This window comes from Talpa occidentalis, unplaced genomic scaffold, assembly GCF_014898055.3.
Source record: "Talpa occidentalis isolate TD23 unplaced genomic scaffold, MPIMG_talOcc4v2.1 talOcc4.7, whole genome shotgun sequence".
Taxonomy (NCBI): domain Eukaryota; kingdom Metazoa; phylum Chordata; class Mammalia; order Eulipotyphla; family Talpidae; genus Talpa; species Talpa occidentalis.
The window spans coordinates 93219870-93245737 of record NW_023605083.1 but is presented as its reverse complement, the minus strand read 5'-3'; the positions used below and the strand labels follow the sequence as shown (position 1 = coordinate 93245737).

At 42.3% G+C, this 25868-nt stretch overlaps 1 protein-coding gene across 1 annotated transcript in view; it reads right to left on the bottom strand.

Moving 5' to 3' along the window:
* The window catches only part of CFAP52 (cilia and flagella associated protein 52), a 33382-nt gene extending 8494 nt beyond the window's left edge, over positions 1–24888 (bottom strand). The window contains exons 1-10 of the mRNA XM_037494507.2: positions 24774–24888; positions 20588–20787; positions 20074–20210; positions 17931–18059; positions 14135–14234; positions 12569–12685; positions 11576–11676; positions 7600–7770; positions 5567–5715; positions 2654–2799 (exon numbers count right to left, since the gene is read on the bottom strand). Of these exons, the coding sequence (XP_037350404.1) occupies positions 2654–2799; positions 5567–5715; positions 7600–7770; positions 11576–11676; positions 12569–12685; positions 14135–14234; positions 17931–18059; positions 20074–20210; positions 20588–20787; positions 24774–24843 (1320 nt within the window). The 5' untranslated portion in view covers positions 24844–24888. The remainder of the gene's footprint in view (positions 1–2653; positions 2800–5566; positions 5716–7599; positions 7771–11575; positions 11677–12568; positions 12686–14134; positions 14235–17930; positions 18060–20073; positions 20211–20587; positions 20788–24773) is intronic.
* Positions 24889–25868: the final 980 nt, after the last annotated feature.

The window sequence follows — 25868 nt, the reverse complement described above, 5'->3', positions numbered from 1 at the left end:
GTCTTTGCATCTCAGGGGATGGCTATTTACCAATGAAATGCAGGTACTTGCATATGCAGGTAACAACTGCATGCATATCAGAGCACATCTGCTGACCCACAGCCCTGGTCTCTGGCTCTTCCAAAGATGCTGAACACTGGACCTCCCCTGGTGGCGCAGCGGTTGAGCGCTGGGCTGGAAAGCTGCCCGCAGCCTCTGCAGCGCTGGTTCGATCCCCGGCCACTGGAGAGGGTCCCACATGGCGTGCAGATCTCTCCTGCCGCCCGCTGCTCCCCTCAGCAGTGTACTTTGTCAGTCTGCCTGTTCTGTTCCCCACTCTGGCTCTGGTGAATTCTCTCACCCTCCCACACTTCTGACTGTACCCAGTGCTTGTTTAAATAAATAAATAAATCTTTTAAAAATGAAAAAGATGCTGAACACTGTGTCCTTTGGAAGGCAGGATCTGCAGTAGCTGTGCAGAGGATAGGAAGAGGTGCTGACTGGTCCATGAAAAGATGGCTGAGCGGCGCCCCAGGTGACAAGTTAGGAATGGGTGATCCCTCCAGCAACTCTCATCACCTCCAATTCAGGCACCCAGAAAGCATATGGTGTGGCTAACGTCAAATTTGGGCATCAACAAGTCAGATGCCCCACAAGGCTGAGGGAGCAAGCGAGCGAGGATGCTGAGGGTATGAGCAACAGCACCTGAAGGAAGGAGGGTGGGGGAAAGCCTAGAGGATGGGAGCAGAGCTGGAATAAGAGGCGAGGGCTAGAGGACTATGGAGCATCTGCAGTGCGGCCAGCCAAGAGGGAGGTGCACTCTGAATGTAAAATGCACACCAGATATTGAAGACTTGGTACAAAACAGAGTGTAAAATATCTCTCTAGTGGGAGACTATCTTTGTTTTACACACAGGAATCTGAAAGCACAGAGAGAGAGGTAAATAACATGTCCTGGGTCACACAGCAGGGAATTGTTTAGAGATGAAATCTGAGCCCAGACAGTGTGACTCCAGAACCCAAATGATCAGCCAAGGATGTGCTGGCCCAAACTCTGCTAAAGGCTACATCCAAGATGCTATATCTTTCTTCTCCCTGCTAAGTTGTTCTTATGATTCGTGGCGATAAGAAAGAAAAAATGTTCTGTCTTCATTATTAACATAACTGCTATGGCAGATGACTATTTGACTTCTGAGGGGGCCTTCTGAAAATTTTGAAGAATGCCTCTCAGATTGTTACTACTGAAGTGTAGCATATATACATATTGATATTCACTGAAATTTATATGGCATTATTCTGCAGTGCTACTCCAGTTTTTTAAATGGCGGTGGGGAAGGGAGAGAAAATGTTCTATGTAGAAAAAGGGAAGTTTTGGGGATAGGAAAAAATGAGGTAGGGAGACAGAGGGGTGGGAGGTGGGGGGCCCGAAAGGAATGTGTGTGTGAGAGATGACTAAGGCTCCTCATAATGATGGAAGGAAAAGGTCAGGTGTAAGCATTTTAAAATAATGGTCGAAATATCTGGGTAGTTTAAAAAATTGTTTCTAAAAATATCACCTGCTTTACAAGATAAAGGCAATTTATATAACTATTTTTCTTGAAGGAAAGAGCAAATTTTCCAACTCTCTGGCAAAACACCAACTTGGATTCATAATGGATTCCATATGGAAGGCTTTCATGTCCATATCGTAAATGTCCTTTCTGTGAACAAGTGTATTTATACTATCAGAGCTCCAATTTATGATGTATTTTGGAGTTTCAACAAAATCTTAACTTGCTCCTAGATAAGACCATGGATGGGCTGGTGTGGTCACCTAACACGTGAGCTCCACCTACAATATCTCGGGGTAGAGAACCAAACTCCTGGTCCAGAGATGCAAGCAATGTGAGTGAGGTGTTCTCCTTCTTTAACTGGGGGAGGAAAACATCAGAGTTGTGACTGGGGGCCCAGGGCAGGGCTGGAAACCACAAAAGGAGACAAAACCTGGATTGGCTACCTGCTGAAGACTGTCCCCACAGGGGAACTTTCCAACAACCATGGCATGGAGTTGGGGTCCCAACACCAGAATTACAAGACTTAGAAGCATCATGTGACAGTCACTGGAATGGATGGACAGTGTGAATGAGGATGCACAGAACCCAGAGACCCCACCAGTCTGGAGAAAACAGGACAGTCTCCTATACCAGAGGAAGCTCCAAAATTAAGGAGTCCAGAGAACCAGTCCACACACCTGCCCTACAAGAGGTTCCTGAACGGCACTGCCCTGCTACCTGCCTCCCAGCTGCTCCTGGGGATCTGGGCAGCCTGGTCTGCTGCAGTCCAGGAGAGCAGGTCCTCATCCAGGAAAAGGACAAGTTTCCAGAAAGAAGACACGGTTATAGGAAAAGGACAAAGCTTGTGGGCCGACCATCTAAAGCATGCAGCGAGGGAGGAGGTGGAGTGATCAGAGCCGGGGAGGGAGACATGGGGGAGTGGGCTGTTGGTTCTGGGGTGGAATATGAGTGGGAGGGCCACACCTAAGGAAACAATATACAAAAATGACCAACAATGTAAGAAAAAAACCTTAACTTGCTCCTGCCTAACTTCTAGTACAGGGAAATATTTAAAAATCACATGAGGATGCTCCTCTAACTCGAGGGCTATTTTTTAAAGATTCTGCTTTGAAGAACACTACCTCCCCTTCCCCGCCGCCGCTGATGACCCTTTTGCAGTCACTGGTGGTAGCGATGGCCGTCACTCCGATCCTGTGAGCGTTGTTAATGACATACATCAACCGGCCTGTCTCTGGGGCAAAGGCTCGGATTTTGCCATCATTCCAGGCTGGCATGGAAGGGAAACACAAGTTGGTCAGGATCAGTATACTCACCCTCTCCCTGTAGATTGTTGCTCCCCTAAATTATAAATTCAAGTTAGGATTGGGCAGGGAGCAGTGGTGATGATGGAAAGAGGCTGATCCCTCACCAACTGCCAGGAGTCACATACCCTCATTCCCCTGGGTCCTTAAACTGGTCACATGGTTGAGGAAAATGAGTAGTTTGCTTTAGTTGAAACTCCAGGTACACCCCACACCACAGGAAGGAGTCTGGGGGTCAGGAGAGGACAGAGAGAAGCCTGCTCCCACCTCTCCTATGAGCCATAGAGCTTGTCCATTCTCCTGGCCAGCTGATAACATACAATTTAACACCAACCCTCCTCCACCTCTAAGCCTAATGCTCCTTTGCCCACACCCACCATCTTCCACATCTCTATAAAAGTTATCACCATTTACGCAGTTGCTCAAGGCAACAACTTCAGTATCACCCTTGATTCTCCTCTATTTCATCCACCTACCCACACCAATCCAATATCCAAACCATCAGCACATCCCATCAACTCTACAGTTGAAAAACATCCCAAACCTGGGCCTCCCTGGTGGTGCAGGGGTTAAAGACACAGCACCATCAAGCTATCCCCAGCCACTGCAGCACAAGTTAGATCTCCAGCTGGCCAGGAAGCTAACCCACGTGGCGCAGCAGACCTCTCCTGTCTCTCCCACTGCTCCCCTCAGCAGTATACTTCAGTAGATCTGCCTGTTTTGCTCCCCATTCTCTCTGCTCCTGCCTTTCACTCCCTGCACTCTGGTCTACACCCCAGTTCTTGTATGCATAACTAAATAAATAGAAAGAAAGAAAGAAAGAAAGAAAGAAAGAAAGAAAGAAAGAAAGAAAGAAAAAAAGAAAGAAGAAAAACATCCCAAACCTGACCAGTTCTCAATCTCTCCAGTGAGATCACCTTTGCCCAAGCCACCAGCATCTCTCTCCTGGATTATAACCACCTCCAGGCCTTAGACTCTTGCTTCCCTGTAATCAGTTATCTATAGGGATCAGGGTAGATCTCTTAAGCCATGCCTCCTCCTTATACTACACTTACAAAAACCCATCTCCTTTATCCTCCATAGTAACTGGTCTCTAGACTATAGGTGCCTCTTTGGCCTTGTCTGTTATCACTCTCCCTGAACTCAAACTTATTTATTAAGCTCCAGGCACACTGTTCCTCTTTCTACTCCTCAAATACACCAAGCAACTTCCCACCTCAGGGCCTTTGCACTTGCTGCTCCCTCTGCTGGAATGTTCTCCCCCCAGGTCTTCATGTGACTGGCTCCTTCTCATCAGTTATTTACCTCTTGACCACGGCAATTTTACATAGGATGCTCACAGTAGATCCCCATTTCAGCATAGACTTGAGGAATAAAGAGGGTAACGCAGCAAGCATGGGACTATCTGGGGAAAGAACATTCTAGGCAGATCAAAGAGTTCGGCAAAGGCCTGTGACAGGCTATTTGAGGAACAGCAAAGAAGCAACCATGGATAGAAGGGATAAGATGTAAAGAGACAAATCAGAGGTAAGAAGGTGGAGGTGGGGGAGGAGAGAAAGCTAGGTAGGGTCTTGAAGGCAATTGCAAGAATTTTGTCCTTTATTTGTAAAAAGTAGAAGAACTTTGAGTCCTAGAGAGATGTCTGATTTATACTTTTTCAAAAGAGACTTTTACTTCTGTGTTGAGAATAGACTGGGGGAGAAGGATGGTGAGCAAGGGTAGAAGCAGGGACACCTGGTAGGAAGCTACTAGAAAAATTCAGGAGAGAGGTAATGGTAGTAGGGATGAGGTTAGAAAGGATGAGAAGTGATAGAACCTTGAGTATACCCTGAAGTGAGCCATTGGGACAAATTGAGTGTGAGGTGTAAGAGGAGGGATAATGACTCCAAGACTTTTGACCTAAGGGTTTGTTAATTCTAAGTAATATAAGAGCTCCTGGTGACCATTATCTGGAGAAAATATGCCCGAGAGGAAAGTCAATGTAGGAGACAGAACCAAGAAAAGAAGGGCTGAGATAGGCTCCTAATGTCACTTTTATTTTATTTTTTTATTTAAGGAGCAGGTTTATTAGGAAAAGGATAGAAGAATAAGAGACACTTGCATAGACACAAGCAGACAGAAAGAGCTCTCCTAATGACACTATTTTAATAGTTACACCTAGAGATCCACCTTACTTCATTTAAGTGAACCAGCGGATTCAGTTTTTGACCATCAGGGAAATTTACATAGGGAGTGAATAAAGAAAACATTAAGAAGTTATTATTTTATGGGAAATTATTTTCATAGAGGCACACTGAGATATTTAGAGGTAGAATATCATGGTGTCTATCACTTACATTTAAGTATTTTGACATAAAATTAAGTTAAAAATAAATTTTGAGACATAATTCAATTTAAGTCAGGTTTTTATTCCCTGTACAACAGAAGGGATTCTAACACAAACTCCCTGTACTCACTAAGGTCTCAGATCACCTTGTAATTGAATCACTAAATCTCCCTGCTAGAGTGAAAACCACATGCCATAGGCAGCAATTTGGGAGAGGAGAAATTACCATTTGTTTCATCCCAGGTCTGAAAGTCTCCCAGTTGGAAGGGAGCTCCAAAGAGAGGCCAGATCAGGTATAAGGAGGGAGTAGACACTGGGAGACTTCTCCAGACTAGTGTCGGATGAGAATGACAAGAACCAACGCCAACGCCAGAGCCTGAAGCCAAATACCGGTATGTTGACTTTACCAGAAATGATGCTCTTGCCATCTCTCATGAAATCGATCCCGTGGCAGGTCATGTTGGGCACAGTGATCCGCAGCAGCTCCCTGTTTGACAGCGTGTGCCACACTCTGATATCCGTCTTGGCACAAGTGGCAAACAGCTCATTGGTGTCACTGCAAAGAAGCCACCAAGAGAATGAGAGACATAATGTTTCCTAGACTCATGTTTGACATAACATGTCAAAGAACATGCAAGAACACAGGGAGAAAGCCTTTTGGGTGCCAATTATCTCAAGGCTGGGTGGCCTTACAGATTTCTTGTGCAAAATGGCATTTGATGACCTCAATTTATGTATGAGCAATCTTTTGTAGTCTTTTCCCTCTAGGAAGTGTTAGGATAAAGTTGCTCAAAAAGGAGATGTCAATTTATACTCCATGTTCTTCCTCTGAGCTCCCTTGTCTCCACAGCTCAGCAGGGGCGGGGGTGGGTGGGAGGATAGTGACTGTGGTTTCTTTCTGACATAATGAGATGTTCTAAAATTAGATTATGGTGATGGTTGCACAACTGTGTAAATGAGCAAAAAAAAAAAAAAGAAAACATTGAATTATCCACTCTAAATGGGTAAACTTCACAGTATGGATTTATACTAAAAAAAAAAAAAAAAGTTTAAAAAAAAGAAAATATGTACAAAACCTGAATAGATTAATAACTACCTAAGAACTTGAAAAGATTGTTACAAGTCTACCCTTATAAGAGGCACCAGGGTTAAATGATTTTACAGGTTGATGCTTCCAAGCTACTAAGAAGAAGGAGAAAATGAGGCAGAAAGGAAATGAATCAATATCCAAGCAGAGATCCACCAGAGGGGAAGCATTGGCGGTTTTCACTGTCAGAAACAATTGAAGGAACATAGTCATAATGACTCAGAGAAACAAAACTACATTTCATGATTCTAGGGATTATGTTTCCAAAGTGAGCCTGGCTACCTAATGAACAGTGATTTGCAGTTATATAAATTTAAGCTAAATACAGAGGAAGCTCAGAACAAAAGCCATTTGACCAACTTGAGTGACTCTCACCAAAGACAAAATCGGTTTCAATATCAAGTAAAGGCAAATTGTGACTGAAGCAAGCTCTTTTGAAAATACCTATGTGTAGGGGCAGGATGGGCACTGAGCAGGATATCTATAATCCCAGCAGATGGGTAAAGGAGGAGTCCTGGAGCCCTTGGTGGCTTTCTCAGGCTTTTACTGAGCTTTTACATGTACTGCAGCAACCAGGTACACAGCCAGCAGGCACACCTGCTGGCCTCCTGGCACTCCTGCTGGCCTCCTGGGCTTCTCTGGCTTCTCCCTTCTGGCTTTCCTTCTGGGCTTCTCTCTCCTGCCTCTCTCCTGCTTCTGCTTCTCTAGGTGACTATCTCAATACTCCTCCCATGGCCCACAGAAGTAAACAAGTCAGTTAGCAATAAAAAACTGCAGTGCATGGTGCCACAGAAGTAAACAAGTCAGTTAGCAATAATGTAACAACTGCAGGTGCCCCTCCCACCATCCTAATGGTGGGAGGGCAGAAAAGCCTGAAAAACCATTTTCCCTACACTATGGTTACGTGTTTTACTTATTTTCCATAGGCTAAACTAAGAAAGACAGCAACCCAATCCAGAATTTCTACCACCATTAAGAATGCCAAATCTGGAAGACCCAAGAAGAATCTTGAAAGAAGTTTGTAAAAAAAGGCATGACTAAGTTTTTTCCAGACTAGTTTTGCTAGTCTATTTTCCCTTTCAGGATGGATTTATTAGGAAAGTCCACATTCTAAAGAAGCCCAAATTTGAATTGTGAAAACCATGGAGAGTAAAGGCCATAGAGAGTCTTTTAAAATAATTTGCCACAATGGAAAATTTTAAGGAGGGAGAAAAATCACAACTGCGTTAATCAAGGCTGAAAATACATGAATAAAATCAAATTTCCTTTAACAATTAAATTTCCTTGCATAGTATATCAAATCTCTATTTTTGTGTTGTTTTAGGGGCAAAAACATTTTTCTCTTCTACTTACAATGGAAAAACAATGTCCAGGACAGCTTCAAAGTGACAAGTCGCAATGAGAGTCTCTTTGAAATCTGTGAAGCTGATACGATAAATGTGTGATTCTTCAGTTCCAACAAAAAACTGGTGTCCTTCCCCTCGAAGTGAGATAGAAGTGATGCCACCTTGTAACTGGACCTTCCTTTAAGAAGAAGCAAAAAGTGAAGTAGATTCACTCTGTAGCACTAGAGAGGATGCAAATCAGGCATCTGACCATCTACATGCTTCCCAGGAAGTGACATGGCTGGAAAGGCAGGAGTCACGCACAGTGTTGGGCGCCCCTAGTGACAAGGAGAAGCCAGGTAGGGTACCATAGCCAGGGAAGCTGCATCAGGGATACAGTCTGAAATGGGTTGTGCAACAAAACTAGGGTTTGGATAGAGAGATCATTCCAGGACAGGCATATGGGAACAAATGATCATGGCAATTAAATACTTTGTTCATTCTATTTCTGGGGAATGATCCCAAAATCAGGGAGGGGGAAACCTTTATTTCAAGTGATATTATTTTTTTAATTTTTTAAGATTTTTTTACACCATTGTTCTCAAGTGATATTAACTTAAAAGAGTGAAAAGTTGGAAACAATATAAATATTCAGTAACAGAATTTTTACATGACCTCTGGGACAGCAATTAAGCAATATTGACAAACTGCTGATTATGTGCCCATCCATTAAAACCATGTTTAAAAGTGTTTATAGTATTGCGTTTTCAGAAAAGTCATGACATATTTTTCTATGTTTTTCAAGCAAAAATGTTTCATGACTTTTCCAACAACCCAGATATATATGTATCTTTTATCACAATAATAAAAAGAGATTATATAGCAGTGTTGAAAATGTTTATCATGTTTACATTAAGTAAATAAACAGAATATAAAATTTAAGTATACTTATTTTATTTTTTTAAGTATACTTATTTTAAATGAATAACAGAGACAGGAAGAAATAATACATTAATAGTCTCTCTCTTCATCAGAACTTCGATTATATCATTATATTATATTCAACTTTTTAGGTCCTCCTGATCCCCAAATGGTTAATGAGCATGTTTATATATATATATATATCCCTAGAAATCCAACCTCATTCTGTGACTAATTTAGTTTGATAATGAGAATTCAGTGGGAGTTCTGGCATGTGGTAAATATTTTAAGAAATATTTTACAAATATTCCGTTCTTAGTGGGACATAGAGGGTTAGTGAAGAAAGGACAAACCCCAAGTCATAGCCCGCTGTTTCACTAACTAGAGCTCTGAGACTGTGCACAAGTTGCCAGGAATCTCTAGGCCTCAGTTTACTTAACTACAGAATAATCCTTGCTATAGAGAGTCGCTGTGAAGATTAGAGAGAATAGAAGTAACACACATCAATTGATAGATGCCAGCCAAGAAACACTGGCTAGGGACATCTGGGTGAAGCCCAGAGTGAAAGGGGCAAGGCCAGGCATCTCTGATCCTCAGTGGGCTGTTCATGTGACCTTAATGCCTTTCCAGTCTCCATGACTCCTCATGTGAGCTACCTTCTCAATCTACTAAAATCATCTGTCTCCTAGGAGACAGAAGTCACTGCATTCACGTGATCTGATGTGCTCACACAGAGGTATTTGGAAACATTTATGGCACAAACCTTCTAATCATTGCTTTGCATCTAATTATCTTATTACAATGGGAACACTGGTGTATTAAAAACAAGGGGTTAAAAAGCAGGTTACTTTTATAGCTCACATATCTAGAATCTGCCCCACACAACTCTTAAGTTGCCTCCCTCCCTTCTTTTCCTTCATACAAATACAAAACTGGTCCAAATATAGTCTCACTAAGATCTATTCTTTTTTTTTTTTTAAAGATTTACTTATTTATGCATACAAGAGCTGGGGTCCAGGTCAGAAGTGCAGGGGGTGAGAGGATTCACCAGAGACAGAGCGGGGAACAGAACAAGAGGACTGACTGAAATACACTGCTGAGGGGAGCAGCAGGCGAGACAGGAGAGGTCTGCTGCACCATGTGGGTCAGCAACCTGGCTGGGGATCTAACTCCTGCTGCAATGGCTGCCAATAGCTTCATAGTGCTGAGACTTAACCTCTTGTGCCACCAGGGAGGCCCTAAGACCTAGTCTTACTGAGCACTGGATTTTAAATATCAGCCTGTCCCTTCCCCTGCTTCAAACTCTAACCATATTTACGTACATCTTATTCCACTGGTCACCGTTGTACTCAATACCCTTTAATATTATATATTTGTTTTCTTAAATTAGATATTGTCTTTCCCCTCCTGTTAGAATGTAAGCTCCATGAGAACAGGAATTCTCTTTTTTTTTTCTTCTCTTTTGCTTGATTTATGCATTGACAGATCCCAAATACCTAGACTTGCTCCTGGTACATAGAGAGTGCTCAATATAGATTGCATGAAGGCAGCTGATGCACATTGCTATTCTGCATATACAGCTACCTCTGGTTGTTCCCTTAGAGCTCGCAGAGGCCATATGGAGTGTGTATGTCTAAGGGTGTCTGGCTTTTGCTGGACTTAAGTTCAAGTTCTTCCTCTGCTCCTCTGTAAAGTACCTTTCCTGACCTCCCCATCCTAACAAGATTATTCCCTTTTCTGATTTTCTCTACAACATCCATGATTTATTTAGCTGGGCCACGAGGTTTGTGCTTACACATTATCTTATGTTCTAGTGGCTTTCTCATATATTTATTTCCTAACCCTAAACCAGACTGTACATTCTGGTGAACAAAAGACTACATTAGGCCCTCCCTGATGGTGCAGGTGGTTGAGCGCCGCACTGTGAAGCTGTCTGCAGTCTCTGCAGTGCAGGTTCAATCCCGGCCTGGCAGGTGAGAATCCCACATGGTGAGCAGACGTCTTCCGTCTCGCCCACTGCTCCCCTCAGCAGTGTATTTTGTCAGTCTGCCTGTTCTGATTCCCGCTCTGTCTTAGGTGAATCTTCTCACCCTCCCGTGCATCTGGCCTATACCCCGGTTCTTGTATAAAAATAAATAAATCTTTAAAACAAAAAAGACTCTATCTTATCATTCTTCAGTTTTTTATTTTTTTGTTTTTTTAATAATTTATTTTGTTTTGTTTTGTTTTTTAGATTGTTATTTATTTATACAAGCACTGGGTACAGTCAGAAGTGCAGGAGGGTGAGAGAATTCACCAGAGCCAGAGTGGGGAACAGAACAGGCAGACTGATGAAATACACTGCTGAGGGGAGCAGCGGGTGCTGCAGGAGAGGTCTGTTGCACCATGTGTGACTCTCGCCAGCAGCCAGGGATTGAACCAGCGCTATAGAGGCTGTGGGCAGCTTCACAGCCCAGCACTCAACTGCTGCACCACCAGGGGAAGGCCCATTCTTTAGTTTTTTAATAGCAGCTAGTTTGGATGGAGGAGGTGCTCATTTAACACATGTTAATGACAATGTAAAAGATATTATTTCATTTATTTTAATTAGATAAGCCATGAAAACCATACTGCACAGTATCTGGCACATAGAGATAGCTGTGACTATTGGTTATTTGCATTAAATCTTGTACTCAAATAAATTAACTCCAAGCTTGATTGCCTGACATTATGCCATTGCATAATATTATCACTGAAGAAACTAAAATTGAAACTTTAAAATTGGAGACTACTGGTTAGATAAATTTATAACAGCACATTTCCTCTGACATGGCTCAATGTATTTGCTAAGTAATAACTCATGCATTTATGCATTTATTAGAAGGGCAGTATCCATAGTGGACTACTTTGGTTTGATGCAACACAGCTCAATGTCATTTCATTGGCAAAGAACCACCATCCATTGTGATTCCAACTACTCACTTAACAGCAAGATGAATTCTTTAATTTAAATACCACTCTGCCAATATTACTCAGTGGTTGGCTTTAGCAAATCTCCTTCTGGTGAGTGTCACCTCATCCCCCCTGAGGGACCTAGAACTTACTTGATAGGTTTGTAGCTGGGGCTTTTACAAAAGACCAACAAGCCAGCTCCAGAGCCCACCAACAAACCTCCCATCTTCAGGGACTTGACAGCTGACACCCCCTAGGGAGAGAAACAGCATTAAGGAAAATGTCAAATGATTTTATCATTAAGAATCAGTGTATGGGCCTCCCTGGTGGCACAAGGGGTTAAGATGAAACCTATGAAGCTGTCCGCAGCCACTGCAGCACTAGTTTGATTCCCAGCCAGGGAGGTGACCCACATGGCACAGTAGACCTCTCCTGACTTGCCTATTGCTCCCCTCAGCAGTGTATTTCAGTTGATCAGCCTGTTCTGTTCCCCACTCTGTGGTGAATCCTCTCACACACCCCCATACCTCTCACCTGTACCCCAATTCTTATTATGCATAAATAAATAAATCTTATTCAAAAAAGTCAGTGTATGACCTGGCACAATGACCACGACCAAGCCCATGATTGCCACCACATTGGAATTTTACTTAAATGAAGCTCAAAAAGTATTGCTTCTGATGACCACCCCTAGGCAGAGTCAACAATAAGTTTATGATTCAGGAAATATCCCTTCAGGTCTTGTAAGATGCAAAGTTGCTTCAACAAACTTCTTCCCTTTAAAATCACCTGTGCATTTTGACTATATGAAAACTTCACACTTTTATATTCACTTCAAAGCAGTTAGAGCAGAAGACATAAGCACAGGCACAATAGTAGTTCCTATACTTTGAAGAGAAAAAAAAAAAAAAAAAAGGTATAGTTGTGATTTCCCAAACACCTAAGAGTGCCTTTGTCCTGACTATAAACCAGGGATGAGAGCTTAGAGAATTAGTCATTGCACCTTGCAATTTTAGACATGGTCCTGGGTATATCACAGACTTTTTCTTTGTTCCACAGGCTCTTCTAACAAATACTGTGCTGGCATTGGAGGGAAGAAATCACTAGAATACAGCAGGACAGAGCAAACTTGATGGTGTACTCACCTGACTATATTTGTCCTTTGTAGGTCCAGTGTCTGCCAGCAGTTTGGTTCTAGGGTTCATTTTCAGAATGTCTCCAGTTGTGGTGCCAAGGTAGAAAAAGCTGTCATCACTGGACATCTGGGGATCAGAGAGAAAAAGACACCTGAAGACCTGGGATTCCTCGACAGTGCCCACTAGCCCTGGATCAGGCATGGAATGGGCTTTTTCTGAAATCACTAGAAGGCCCATAAAGGTGCTCAAGGCTACTTCCTAAGACTCCCAGATGGGTAAGAACAGTTCTGAGGGCCACACACAGAACAGGAGGAAATGTTAGGTTCCAATTAGCCTGCATCTCACTTATTTATTTATTTATTTATTTATAGAGGCATGTTTTATTTATTTATTTGTTTGTTTGTTTTTGTTTATACATGCGCTGGGTACAGTCAGAAGCGCGGGAGGGTGAGAAAATTCACCAGAACCAGAGCGGGGAGCAGAGCAGGCAGAAGGACCGAAGCACACTGCTGAGGGGAGCAGCGGGTGGCAGGAGAGGTCTGCTCGCCATGTGGGACCCTCCTCCGGTGGCCGGGGAGCAGCCGGGGATCGAACCGGCGCCGCAGAGGCTGCGGGCAGCTTCGAAACCCAGCGCTCAACCGCTGCGCCACCCGGGAGGCCCTGCATCTCACTTTAAGTCTTCCTGTGTCTGATGATCGTAGCGACTTCCGAGATATCTTCCAAGGACCCCTAGAGTGAAGGTTGGCTCCTCCAAAGAGAACATACATTTTCTTTCTCTCATATTTCCAGCGTTTATATTTATAAACTGGCTATACAGGAGGAACAAGCCAATGGAGAATGGAATTAAATATGTGAATCCACATTAAAAACATGTGAACAGGACTCCCCGGTGGCGCAGCAGTTGAGCACTGGGCTGCGAAGCTGACTGCAGCCTCTGCAGCACCGGTTTGACCCCCGGCCTCCTGGCGAGGGTCCCACATGGCGCGCAGACCTCTCCTGCCAGGCCCGCTGCTCCTCTCAGCAGTGTACTTCGGTCCTTCTGCCTGTTCTGCTCCCCGCTCTGGCTCTGGTGAATCCTCTCACCCTCCCTCACTTCTGACTGTACCCAGTGCTTGTATAAATAAATAATCTTAAAAAAATAATAATTTAAAAAAATATATGTGAACAATTCCTCTTTATGGAAGAGACTGCATTTCAACAATGAATTTCATTATTAGGAACTTTATTTCCAGTGGCAGGAGTAGCATAAGTGGCATTAGAATGTTTTGGGGGCTCTGAATGCCTGCTGACTGCATAGCTTCCCTGCAGGGGAGGCAGGTTCCTGATGTCTAATGGTAGCCCAGGTCCTCGCAAACCAAGACCCACTCAGAATCATATCCAGGCAGCTCCTCTTTGGCTTCTGAAGGGAATTCCAGAAGTCAGACTCTCTCACACCTGTGCTGCTTAGATCAATAGCCCATATATGTCCAGACTCCTCTTCCTTACCCCCAGCCCAAGGTACCCGTACACACACACACTATTAGCAGGCACTATTTGCAGGCACTTGGACTAATAGTTATGTAAAGTAATACTTACAGTGATACTCATGACTACACGCTTCATCTGTCCTGTTTGACACTCAGTAGGCCAGATTTTCCTATTTGGGAGATCCAGTTCCCAAACTCGAATTGTCCCACTATAGAAAAGAAACTCACAATCAAATGGTTACCCATTTAGGGAAATGCCAATTTCCAGTAAATTGCCAAATTGACTAACACAGTTGGTCATTGTTGTAAATAAACAAGTCAAGGGCAAGATTCTTCTCAAGAGGTTTGATGTTCATATTGAACATATTAAGCACTCTAAGAGATGAAGCACCTTTTGAAACTAGCAAGAGAAAATGGTACTTGGGTTCAACTGAAGCACCTGCTGGCTTCACCTAGAGAGGCACACTTTGTGAGAACTAATGGAGAGGAGACTGAGCTGTTGGAACCCATCCCCTATGAAATCATGGCATGATAAGTGTGAATAATAAAAAAAAAAAAAGACCTCTGGACTATTTTAAAAAAGAAAAATACCCAGGGCCTCCCTGGTGGCGCAGCGGGTTGAGCAGCTCACTGTGAAGCTGTCCACAGCTTCCACAGAGCTGGTTTGATTCCCGGCTGGCTAGGGAGAATCCCACATGATGAAGCAGACCTCTCCTGTCTTGCCCGCTGCTCCCCTCAGCAGTGCCTTTGGTCCTTCTGCCTGTTCTGCTCCCTGCTCTGTCTGTGGTAAATCCTCTCACCCTCCCATGACTCTGGCCTATACCCCAGCTCTTGCATAAATAAAAAGAACTCTTTAAAAAATATACCCATTAATAACCATATAATCTCTTCTCTGTTTTCGGTATTATTTTGTTGTTGTTGGTTTTTTAAAGATTTTATTTATTTATGCATACAAGAGCTGGGGTACAGGCCAGAGATGCGGGGGGGGGGTGTGTGAGAGGATCCACCATAGACAGAGCAGGGAACAGAACAGACTGACTGACTGAAATACACTGCTGAGGGGAGCAGCGGGTGAGTCAGGAAAGGTCTGCCGTGCCATGTGGGTGCCTCCCTGGCTAGGGATCAAACCTGTGTTGCAGTGGCTGCATATAGCTTTATAGGTTGCATCTTAACCCCTTGTGACACCAGGAAGGCTCAGTTTTCTGTATTATTTTGAAGGAGAAGAGATTAGACATTTTTGAGGGTGTAGTAAGGCCCAGGGTTCTAGCTCTGTTCTTCCATTCGATCCTCATAAACATCCTATAAGGTAGGTCATGATCCCCACTCTCGAAATGTGAAAATGAAGAGTCTACATGCAGCAGAGCAAGAATCCATGCCCTCTTCTCTCTAATTTTGAAATGAATACTCTATCTACTGAGATAATAACAGACAAATATACAAAATTATCAATTAAACACATTCGAGGCAAGCTAGAGTTCATTAGGTTTTGTTTTGTTCAAGGCATTGAGTTGTGAGGATATTTTTTAAGGGAGCACTTCATTATGTCTCCACAGAAGAAGCAATAAGACTGAGCAACTAAAAGTCAAGCAAAATCAGTACCTCATGCAAGATTTGGCATATAGTTGGTATTTAGTCATTGTCTATTGTGTTAACCTGAATGAATAATAATATATAAAAATGGAAAAGTCAACATTACAATATCCTAGGTGGAAGAGAGTAACTTAAAAAAAATATATATATATATAAAAGTAGTAAGGTAGTTTTAATGAAGCTATCTGCAGCTATTACAGCATGAGTTCAATCCCCGGCCAGGGAGCAACCCACATGGTGCAGCAGACATCTCCTGTCTCACATGCTGCTTTCCTCAGAGTGTATTTCAGTCAATTCGCCTGTTCTGTTCCCCACCCTGTCTCTGGTGAACCCTCTCAGACCCCTGACCCTGCATCTCTGGCCTGTACCCCAGTTCTTGTATGCATAAATAAATAAGTCTTTAAAAAAAAGAAATGCATTAAAAATATATACATATATTGATCAAATCCAGTCTTTGTTTTTTTGTTTGACCCACAGAGTCATGTACCAAGTAAGTGTTCAGTAGGTATTTTAAATGTACTTTACAAATTTAAAATAACGGGACCTCCCCAGTGGCGCAGCGGTTGAGCGCTGGGTTGCGAAGCTGCCGGCAGCCTCTGCAGAGCGCCGGTTCAATCCCCGGCTGCTCCCCAGCCACTGGAGGAGGGTCCCGTATGGCTCGCAGACCTCCCCTGCTGCCCGCTGCTCCCCTCAGCAGTGTACCTCGGTCTTTCTGCCTGCTCTGCTCTCTGCTCTGGCGCTGGTGAATTCTCTCACCCTCCCACGCTTCTGACTGTACCCAGTGCTTATACAAATAAATAAATAAATGAATGAATCTTTAAAAAAAATTTAAAACAATGTCTGTTTTTCTATGGCTTTCCTGGTACACGTAAATTGGATGCTGTATTGGAATTTGCAGGACATCTCCTGGGGGGACAATATAATGGAATACCTAAAATTAGGACTGTGATGAAGAATCCAGGTATATGGGAGCCACACCAGATATCTTACTTAAGAGTACTAACTTTTTCACAATTATCAATGTCATAAGAAATTAAAGTATACCTAGATATAAATTGCCTTGTTTAAATTCAAGTTTTGATTCCTGAAGAAACATCGATCCTGGATATCTGAATGGGTGGATCCTGCTGCTTAAACAACTGCTCAGAAGCAGGAAGACCGCCATAAAACAAACCACTCTGGGGCCTCCCCGGAGGTGCAGCGGGTTGAGCGCCGCCCTGTGAAGCTGTCCGCAGCCTCTGCAGTGCGTGTTCAAACCCCGCTGGTGAGAATCCCACAACGTGCGGCAGACCTCTCCTGGCTCGCCAGCTGCTCCCCTCAGCAGTGTATTTCTGTCGTCTGCCTGTTCTGCTCCCCACTCTGTCTCTGGTGAATTCTCTCACCCTCTCGCACCTCTGGCCTGTACCCCAGCTCTTGTATAAAAATAAATAAATCTTTAAAAAAAAAAAAACACTCTGGAGCTGAGGGACTTTAAGGTCACTGGTGGCCTCTGAAGATGGAGCAGGACGTGAACATCTCCTTTAGGATTCGAGTACTGTCCTAATAGGTTTTCACGCCAATCATTTAGTTTCACAGCCTCTGTATAAACCTTCCTCATAGTTAACAATGGTGCAGATCTATGCTGTGTGCCACAGTACAGACTCTGCTTTGAAAATCACCAGTGATATGTGCAGCTCAAGGGTGAGACACAGAGATGGGTTGGAAAGGATTGTTCCACCCCACCTATACCTCAGCCCTACACTGGCAGGTTTCTAACCTTCCGCCAATACATGGCATGAAAGAGGATGCTTTTATACAGGTTTAACCTTCATTTCAAACTCCAACAGGGCTCGGATGGATGACTCTGTAAATTAATTTCTTTCATGAGAGAGATGCTGGCCCCTGTTCAGACCTTTGGCTTGTGCCTCATCAAAGTTGACCTTACTGGAAATGATCTCAGATGTCCAGCAATTGGATATGGGAAACTTTTCGCCTTACTTCATGGGCAAACTCTGATTTCCTAAGGCATAAATGAACAGCAGGTTCTAAGTGACATCAACACTACGGAGTCTGCACGGTGAGCACGAGTGGAAGGTAATGTATTACCAGTCACAGACAAGAGCCTGAACTGAGTTCACCAGATAACCAAAAACTTCCCACAGATGCACTGGATTTTCAAATAACCATATCGAAAAGGCCTTCAGCTAAATGGATTTTTAACTATAAAATCGTGGAAAGTATATTTCCTCCAGGATTTAAAACCTTTCCCCCCAAATCAGGATGATTTCTGCACAAGCCAACAGTGAGTCCTGAAGAGCCGGGCCACAGACGCGTACTTTCCAGCAGTGATGAACATCTCGTCCCGGCACCTGGAGAAGATGACCGTGGTGGCGTTCCCGACATTGAAGCCGGCAGCCGGACTGCCGCAGATGGCTTCTCTCTTGGCAATGCTCCACACCACCACGCTGCCAAAAAACGAGAGGGATCAGGAGAGTCAGGGGAAACGGCTTTCAACCTAAGAAACAGTTCTTCTAGTGGTTCTAGAAAGAATGTGACACCATATTGGCGTGCAAAGAATGAGCTCTGTCTCTATGTATACTTGTTCAAGAGGTCCCTGGTATGAAATTAATCAGGAAAGCTACTTGTATCCAAACATGGATAGTAAGGTAACTTTATTTTTTAAATTAATTTATTTTTTATATATATTTTACATCATGCTTCATTTTTGAATGAAACACTGTATGCTTTCTCCTCTCAGGTGTGGTCCTTGTAGTAAGGTAGTTTTAATGCTAAAAAGTTTCATAAGTAAGTTACACAGGTGATTCCAATTCCAGTATGCACCCAAATTGAGAACAACTACTCTAGTTGAGCTAAGAATGTTAACGGATGATTTCTGCATTCATTTTTTACCAAAAACAGTCAAATGGGGCTGGTTCCAGGGTAGGTATGACAACTTACACAGGAAGGGGAAGACTCTTAAAGGAGGAAATTTCATGATGATTTTGTTGATTCACACTATGGTAAGAGCGGAATAAATATACCAGTACAAATAAATGTAAATTTCCTTTGTAATAAACCTGTGAAGCTCAAACAAGGACATATCCATACAAGTGCATCAAAGTTTTAAGCCTCAGGTGTTGTTATTTTCTTCTACAGACATGTTCCTTCAGCATTTACCTAGGAATATGACTGCATTGTTCTTCCTAATACTATGTTTTACATACTTACCCCTCAATTTCTTTCTTTTTTTTAAACATTTATTTTTATTTATTTATGCATAGAAGAACTGGGGTATAGGCCAGAGGTGCAGGGATGAGAGGATTCACCAGACACAGAGTGGGGAGCAGAACAGGCAGATTCACTTAAATACACTGCTGAGGGGAGCAGTGGGCAAGACAGAAGCGGTCTGCTGCACCATGATAGCTTTCTGGTCAGGGATCAAACTCATGCTGCAGTGGCTGGCAACAGCTTGACAGCCTTGAGACTTTAACTCCTGTACCATCAAGGAGGCCCTTCATCAATTTCATTTATATGTACTTTCTGCCTACCAAATTTGTTTTTTTTAAGATTTATTTATTTATTTATTTATTTATTTATTTATTTATTTATGCATACAAGAACCGGGGTACAGGCCAGATGTGCTGGAGGGTGAGAGGATTCACCAGAGACAGAGTGGGGAACAGAACAGGCAGACTGACGAAATACACTGCTGAGGGGAGCAGCGGGCGAGTCAGAGAGGTCTGTTGCACCATGTGGGTAGCTCCCTGCCCAGGGATCAAACTCATGCTGGAGTGGCTGTGGACAGCTTCATAGGTTGCGTTTTAACCCCTTGCGTCATCAGGGAGGCCCTGCCTACCAAATTTGACTGTGAGTTCTGGAGGGCAAAGATCTTGTCTGGGCATGTTAAATATGCCATGTGTGAATTCACGCTGCCAGGGACTGTCTCCCAGCCCTGCTACTTAGCAGCTGTGACTTTGATTCCTCATCTGTTATATGGCCCCAATAGCTCGTGTCTCCTGGAGCTGCTGTGAAGCTTAAATGAGATAATGCAGTTAAAGTGCTTGGCACACACCTGTCACATAGTAAGTGTTCACAAAATTAGCTATTGTCTTTGATGATAATGATGATGATCATGATGATGATGATGATGCTCTCATAATCTTTCTTTTATAGCAATAATTCTCAAATTCACTTGCACATTAGAATCACCTGGGAAGCTTTTGTCATTCCTAAAACCTAGGCCAATCAAATCAAACTCTGTTAGAATCAGGCATTTAGTAATTTTCTAAAATGCACCATGGATTTCAGGGCATAGTCAGGATTGAGAACCACCTTCGATCCTAGTGTTTTCCTCATAGGCTTTGCACACGATGCACATTCAAATACAGGGGCCAGTAGAGGATGTTAGAGAGGAGAGGGTACTTGAAAAGTCTAGAACTATGCCTGGTGGAAAATAAGTAAAGATATTTTCTTCATTACCTTCCATCATCTGGGCCGCCAAGTGATACCAAGTACAGGTCATTTGGTGAAAAGGCCAGAGCTTCAATTTTGCCCTTGTGAAGTGACAGTCTAGCAATCAGCTCCCTTTTCTTATAATCCCACAAAATGATATCTGCCTGCGGGAAGGAATACACTGTCAGATCCTAGGCAGACTTTAAAGGAATCTGAGGAGATAGCCACTACTCTCAGGAAAAAGAATCAGCACTGTCACTTTTCTAGAAATTAGAACATGTCTTACAAACATGAGAGCAATACAACAGAACAGTTTTAAGCAGGGACTTTTTGCTCCTGAGCATTATCCATCACTAGTTGCAACAGTTGGTATAAAAACAGATTTTTTCACTCTCTCTCTGACAGGATGAAAATGAGTTCAAAGATCAGTTGAAAGGAAGAAAGGTAGAGATCTATGCCTGCACAGAGCTAAGCTGAAGTGGGACTGTTTTCTAGGGGGCACTGGGAAATCAATTGCTGAGGATTATTTTCAGTTTTTCACCTTGAAGCCCATGAATGTGACTTGTCCGGAGGCGATGTAAATTCCGCTCGCAGAGATGGCCACACAGGAGACATTGTTGCCGTGACCATGTAGGAAGTTCTGGTCCAGGGTATTTATTGACTGAATGAGGACTGTGCAACCCAGAGGGTAAATCAGATGCTCTTCGTCAGGATGACATTTCAGGCCAGCGGGTACATGTCCTAAAAGAGAGACATTAAAAATCATCACAATCACAAGTGACTGGCCTTTTTGTTTTTGGGAAAAAAAGTACAAAAGAGGATGCTTTTTAGACTAGGCCTTACTTCAACTAAAATAAGTGGGGGGATCATCTGTAATTTCATTCCACTGACAAGAAGGTAGTGGAAAAGAGAGACACACTAGATTACTAGTAGTCTAGTACATCTCTTCTCAGACTTGAACGTGTATAAAATCCCTAGGTGATTCAGTTAAAATGCAGACTTTGACTTTAGGTCTGAATTAAAAACTTCCAGAGATAAAAGACAAAATGAAAAGAAAAACCCAAACCAGAAGAAGATATTTGCAATGTATATAACAGACAAAGAATATATCAAGAATATGCAAAGAACATTACCAAACAACAAGAAACACAAACAGCCCAACAGAAAAATTACAAAGCCTAGGAAGAGGCAATTTATGAAGGAGAAAATTCTCAAGTCAATAAACATATGAAGTGCAACTTCACAAGTAATCAGGGGAATGCAAATTATATTCAAAACAAGATAGCATTCAATCAGGAATCTGAGGTTTGGAATTTAGCTCAAAAAATATTTCCTCTCCATAGTTCTTTTTTTTTTTTCACCAAATTAATTTATTTTAATAAGGAACTAAATTTTCACAGGTCCAATAAGCAATTTAGAAGTTTTTCCAATCAACCAACAAGAATCCTTTATAGCCTACTAGTATGTCCAAAATTAACCAAGGAGATATAGAAATGGGAATAAGCACTTGAAGACATTCAACAACATTAGCCACTAAAGATATGAAAGTTAAACCTACAATTAGATATTACTAAATACCTGTCAGGATAAAAAAAGAGAAAAGAACGAAAGAAAGAAAAAGAAAAAATAAATAGTGACAACATCAAATAATGCAAGGATGTAGAGAAACTGCATCACTCACTGGTAGGAATACAAAGTAGTACAACTACCCTGGAAATAACTTGTCAGTTTCTATAAAATTATACCTGCAATTAGCCTATAATCCAGCAATTGTACCCTTTGACATTTATTCCAGAGAAGTGAAATCTTAAGTTTACATGAGATGAATATCTATAGCAGCTTTATTCATGACAGCTAAAAGGTGAAAACAATCTAAATGTTCAACAGGTAAATCATAAACAAATTACATCCATACATAGAAAGCTACTTGGCAATAAAAAGAAACTTTTGATACAAAGATGAATCTTGGATGAATCTCCAGAGAACTAAGTTGAGTGAAAAAAGTCACTCCAATGTAAGATAGTGTGATTCCATTACTGTAACATTCTTGAAATAACAAAATTAAAGAGATAAACAGCTTGGTGGTTTCCAGGGGTCAGAGCAGTGGGAGGTGGGGGTAAAGGGTCAGAATGCAAGTGTGGTTATGACAAGGGATCCTCAGTGTTGTTCTACTGTCCAGTGTCTTGACAATGGAGGTGATCACACAAATATACATGCAATAAAATTGCATTGAACTAGATATAAATGAACACAAATGGGCCTCCCTTGTGGCACAAGGGGTTAAGCACTGTACTATGAAGCAATCTGCAGCCTCTGCAGCATGAGTTCCATCCCCGGCTGGCCAGGGAGCAACTCACATGGTGCTGCAGACCTCTCCTGACTTGCCTGCAGTGTATTCAGTCTGCCTGTTCTGTTCCCCACTCTGTCTCTGGTGAATCCTCTCACCCTCCCCATCTCTGGCCTGTATCCCAGCTCTTGTATGCATAAATAAATAAATCTTTAAAAAAAAAACCATGAACACAAATGAGTTCATTTGTAAAATCAGTGAAATCTAAGCAAGCCTAGTGGATTAAATTTATATTGATTTCCTGGTTATGATGTTGCAAGATGTTAACACTGGGGGAAGCTGGGTGAGGCATACATGGGATCCTCTATATATTATTTTTTATCATTGCCTGTGAATCTACAATTATTTCAAATTAAATCTTTAATTACAAGTGAATCTAGATAATTCTTGACTAGATAACTCTGTGCATCCTCAATGGGGTATATTTTAAGGAAGAAAAAAAAATAGATGTACTCAAAATTTATCCTAAGGGACAAAGTTAAAGAATGAAAAGATTTAGCTATGCAGATGAATTTTGTAGCATTTAAAAATAAATGCAAAAAAGGAAGTGATGCTAACTGCATAATAACAGGGAAGTGTTTAAATATGGCATATCTACACAATTGAATACTATATTAAAATATTGTATGAAAATTAAGGCATACAGTATACTTATGGCTAATGAACAATTACATGGCAGACTGTAAGTAGGGAAAAGTCTGATCATAAAAGAATATCTACAGTATGAATAAGCTTTTATTTAAAAACACATTTATATGTAAATATATATTTGAAAGAAACACACCAGAAGTTTAGTGATATCTTTGGGACATATAAATGCTTAGTTTTCTTTTGGTTTCATGGTGTTTTCCAATTTTCTAAACTCTTCTTTTAAAATATGGCTATGGGTTTATTGCTGTATTCTCAATGTAGGACATACCATTTGACTCATAATGGTTCTAAGTAAATGCATATTTGACTATATGAAAAAATATAAACTGTTACAAAAAACAAGGTAAAAACAATCCAATTAATTTGGGTTATTTTAAAAGTTCAAGATAATTTGTAATCGCCATGGAGGACCCAGATATAACTGACCCTTTATTTACTCTTTAACTCTACAAAACAGCATGAATTCAGTTGCAGGGCTTTATAGGTGAGATTTTATGTGGTCACTAAGGTCTCCCTTTGCACTTACTACAGACCATTTGCTTCTTCTACCAATGATCTTATAATCAGCTTTAAAGATGTAGCTCATAGAAAGGATCATGCTCAGAGAAATAAGTCAGAAAGAAAAAGAAAAATACCGATGGTCTCACTCATAGCAGGAATTTAGAAAACCTAAATAAGGGACCAGGAAAAAGACTAATTAATACAAAGTGAAAATCAAAATCAACAAGCAACTATAAACCAGAGGGCGGGGAGGGGGGAGGGGCGAGGAAGGATTAGGGTCAAAATAAGGGGGAGTGCAATTGTATGGGGAATATAACCAAAATGAAAATGCATACATTGTGCAAAAATGAAAAATGATGTAAGAATTATATAAAATAAAATATTAAAAAATAAAGATGTAGCTCAGATGTACTTAGTTACCCACTTTGTATCAGAGACTATTATTAAAGTGAACACAGATAAGAGTCTAGAGCCAAATATTAGAAAGTGCTTAAACTTCAGTCACTGATTGTTCTGCATCTACATTATTACACTTTTAAAGCTTTCAGGCATCACAATGTATTCTTTCAAAGGCTGCTTTTTCTAAATTTTTTAATCCATCTTTTCAAACCCTTATATAAAGAAGACCAGACATTTCACCCATAATGTTCAAAACAACAGGCAGCCACAAATAAGATTTGAGCTGGACCAGGTCTTCTCGGACTAAAACATCTTTCCTCTCCAGCTCCCCCTAGTGTCCCCTTCTACAGTAACTGAATTTCTCACCGTTAAAACTCAGGTTAGCAAGTAAGATCCTTCTCCATAGAAGTTGCTCAAGCACACGTCCCCTGCCCAGTCCTTTCTCCTTAGTACACCAGCTGGGATTTGAGATGTTAGGTAGTCACTGAGAGCATCGGGGCAGCTTTGGGAGCTGCGTGGACTTAAAGTCAGGGGGAGGGCTGACTAGTGGATGAAGGGTTAACCAGCGCACTGTTACTCATCCTTCCCGACCTGGTGAGGAAGCATTTGGTTCCTTTTAGGTGCTGGAAAAACCCATCTTACTCCCTGATACTTGGAGCAAGGAAGTGACTCTCGGGATCTGGGGCAGGAGAGGCTGTCTAGGATCCTCGTGCTTGGCCCTAGCCAGGGCTCTGCCTTCCAAGTGCCACCCGTGTTTCCCTCTCCCTGGACGCACCACTCGCCCCTGGCATTCTTAAACCACCCAGCTCAGACATGCTCGCAGTCTCACCATTGAAGCCGATCACGGCTTCAAGTTCCAACTCAGCTATGTCGGTCTTGGGGGAAATTTGGTCCTCCATCAGCAGGAGAGTTCCTTTCCTCTCTGCCTCCAGCGAGGCAGCGTCTTCTGGTCGTTATGGTAACGGATTGCACATGCGCGCTAGATCCACACCCGCCCCGAGAATCTCTGCCCTCTTAATGGAGCAGAAAAGGTTTTTTTCCCCCTTTCTATTGCTTTGGAAAATTACGGGGCACCAACTTCCCTGCCTCCACTCCGTAGAGAGTCTATGACTCTTGGGCCTCCCTGGTGGCGCAAGGGATTAAGACGCAACCTATGAAGTTATTCACAGTCACTGCAGCACGAGTTCGATCCCTGGCCAAGGAGATACCCACATAGTGCAGCAGACCTCTCCTGTCTCGCCCGCTACTCCCCTCAGCAGTGTATTTCAGTCAGTCTGACTGTTCTGCTCCCCCACTGTCTCTGGTGAGCCCTCTCACCACACCCCCCATACCTCTGGCCTGTACCCCAGTTCTTGTATGCATAAATAAATAAATCTTTTTTTTTTTTTAAAGAGCCTGTGACCCTTTTGGTAACTATATAATCAAGCATAATAAATAAATTACATTTAAAAATTAATCAGAGAATTTCCTCGGATGAAGCCGTCTATAAAGTAATAAATAATTAGTATTGGGCCCCTTGTTTGAAGCAGGATTTAAAAAAAAGTTTTTCAAACTTTAATGAGGTGAAATTCACATATTTTACTTGTGCAGTTATCACCACAACCCCGTATTTTGTTTGTTGTTTTGGTTTTAAGCAGGATCAAATTTTAATAATTGCTAAGGATTTTGAGGTGCTCTCATTTTCTGGGAAAATGCTTAGACTTCGTTCAGCAACAATTTCGTTTTAATTGCACCAAAATGTTTGCGTCTCGAAGCTGGAGTAGATTTCTCCAACCGACTGTACTCTAGGTGAGTGCTTTCCTTTTTTAAAATCATAGTTTTGCAGCCCTAATGTAGAATGGCTTTGCAAACTCCAGGTTCCGGGCGCGCACGGGCCGAGGCACGGCGAATGGGCCCCGCCGGCCGCCGTAGTCAGCTGCCGCGA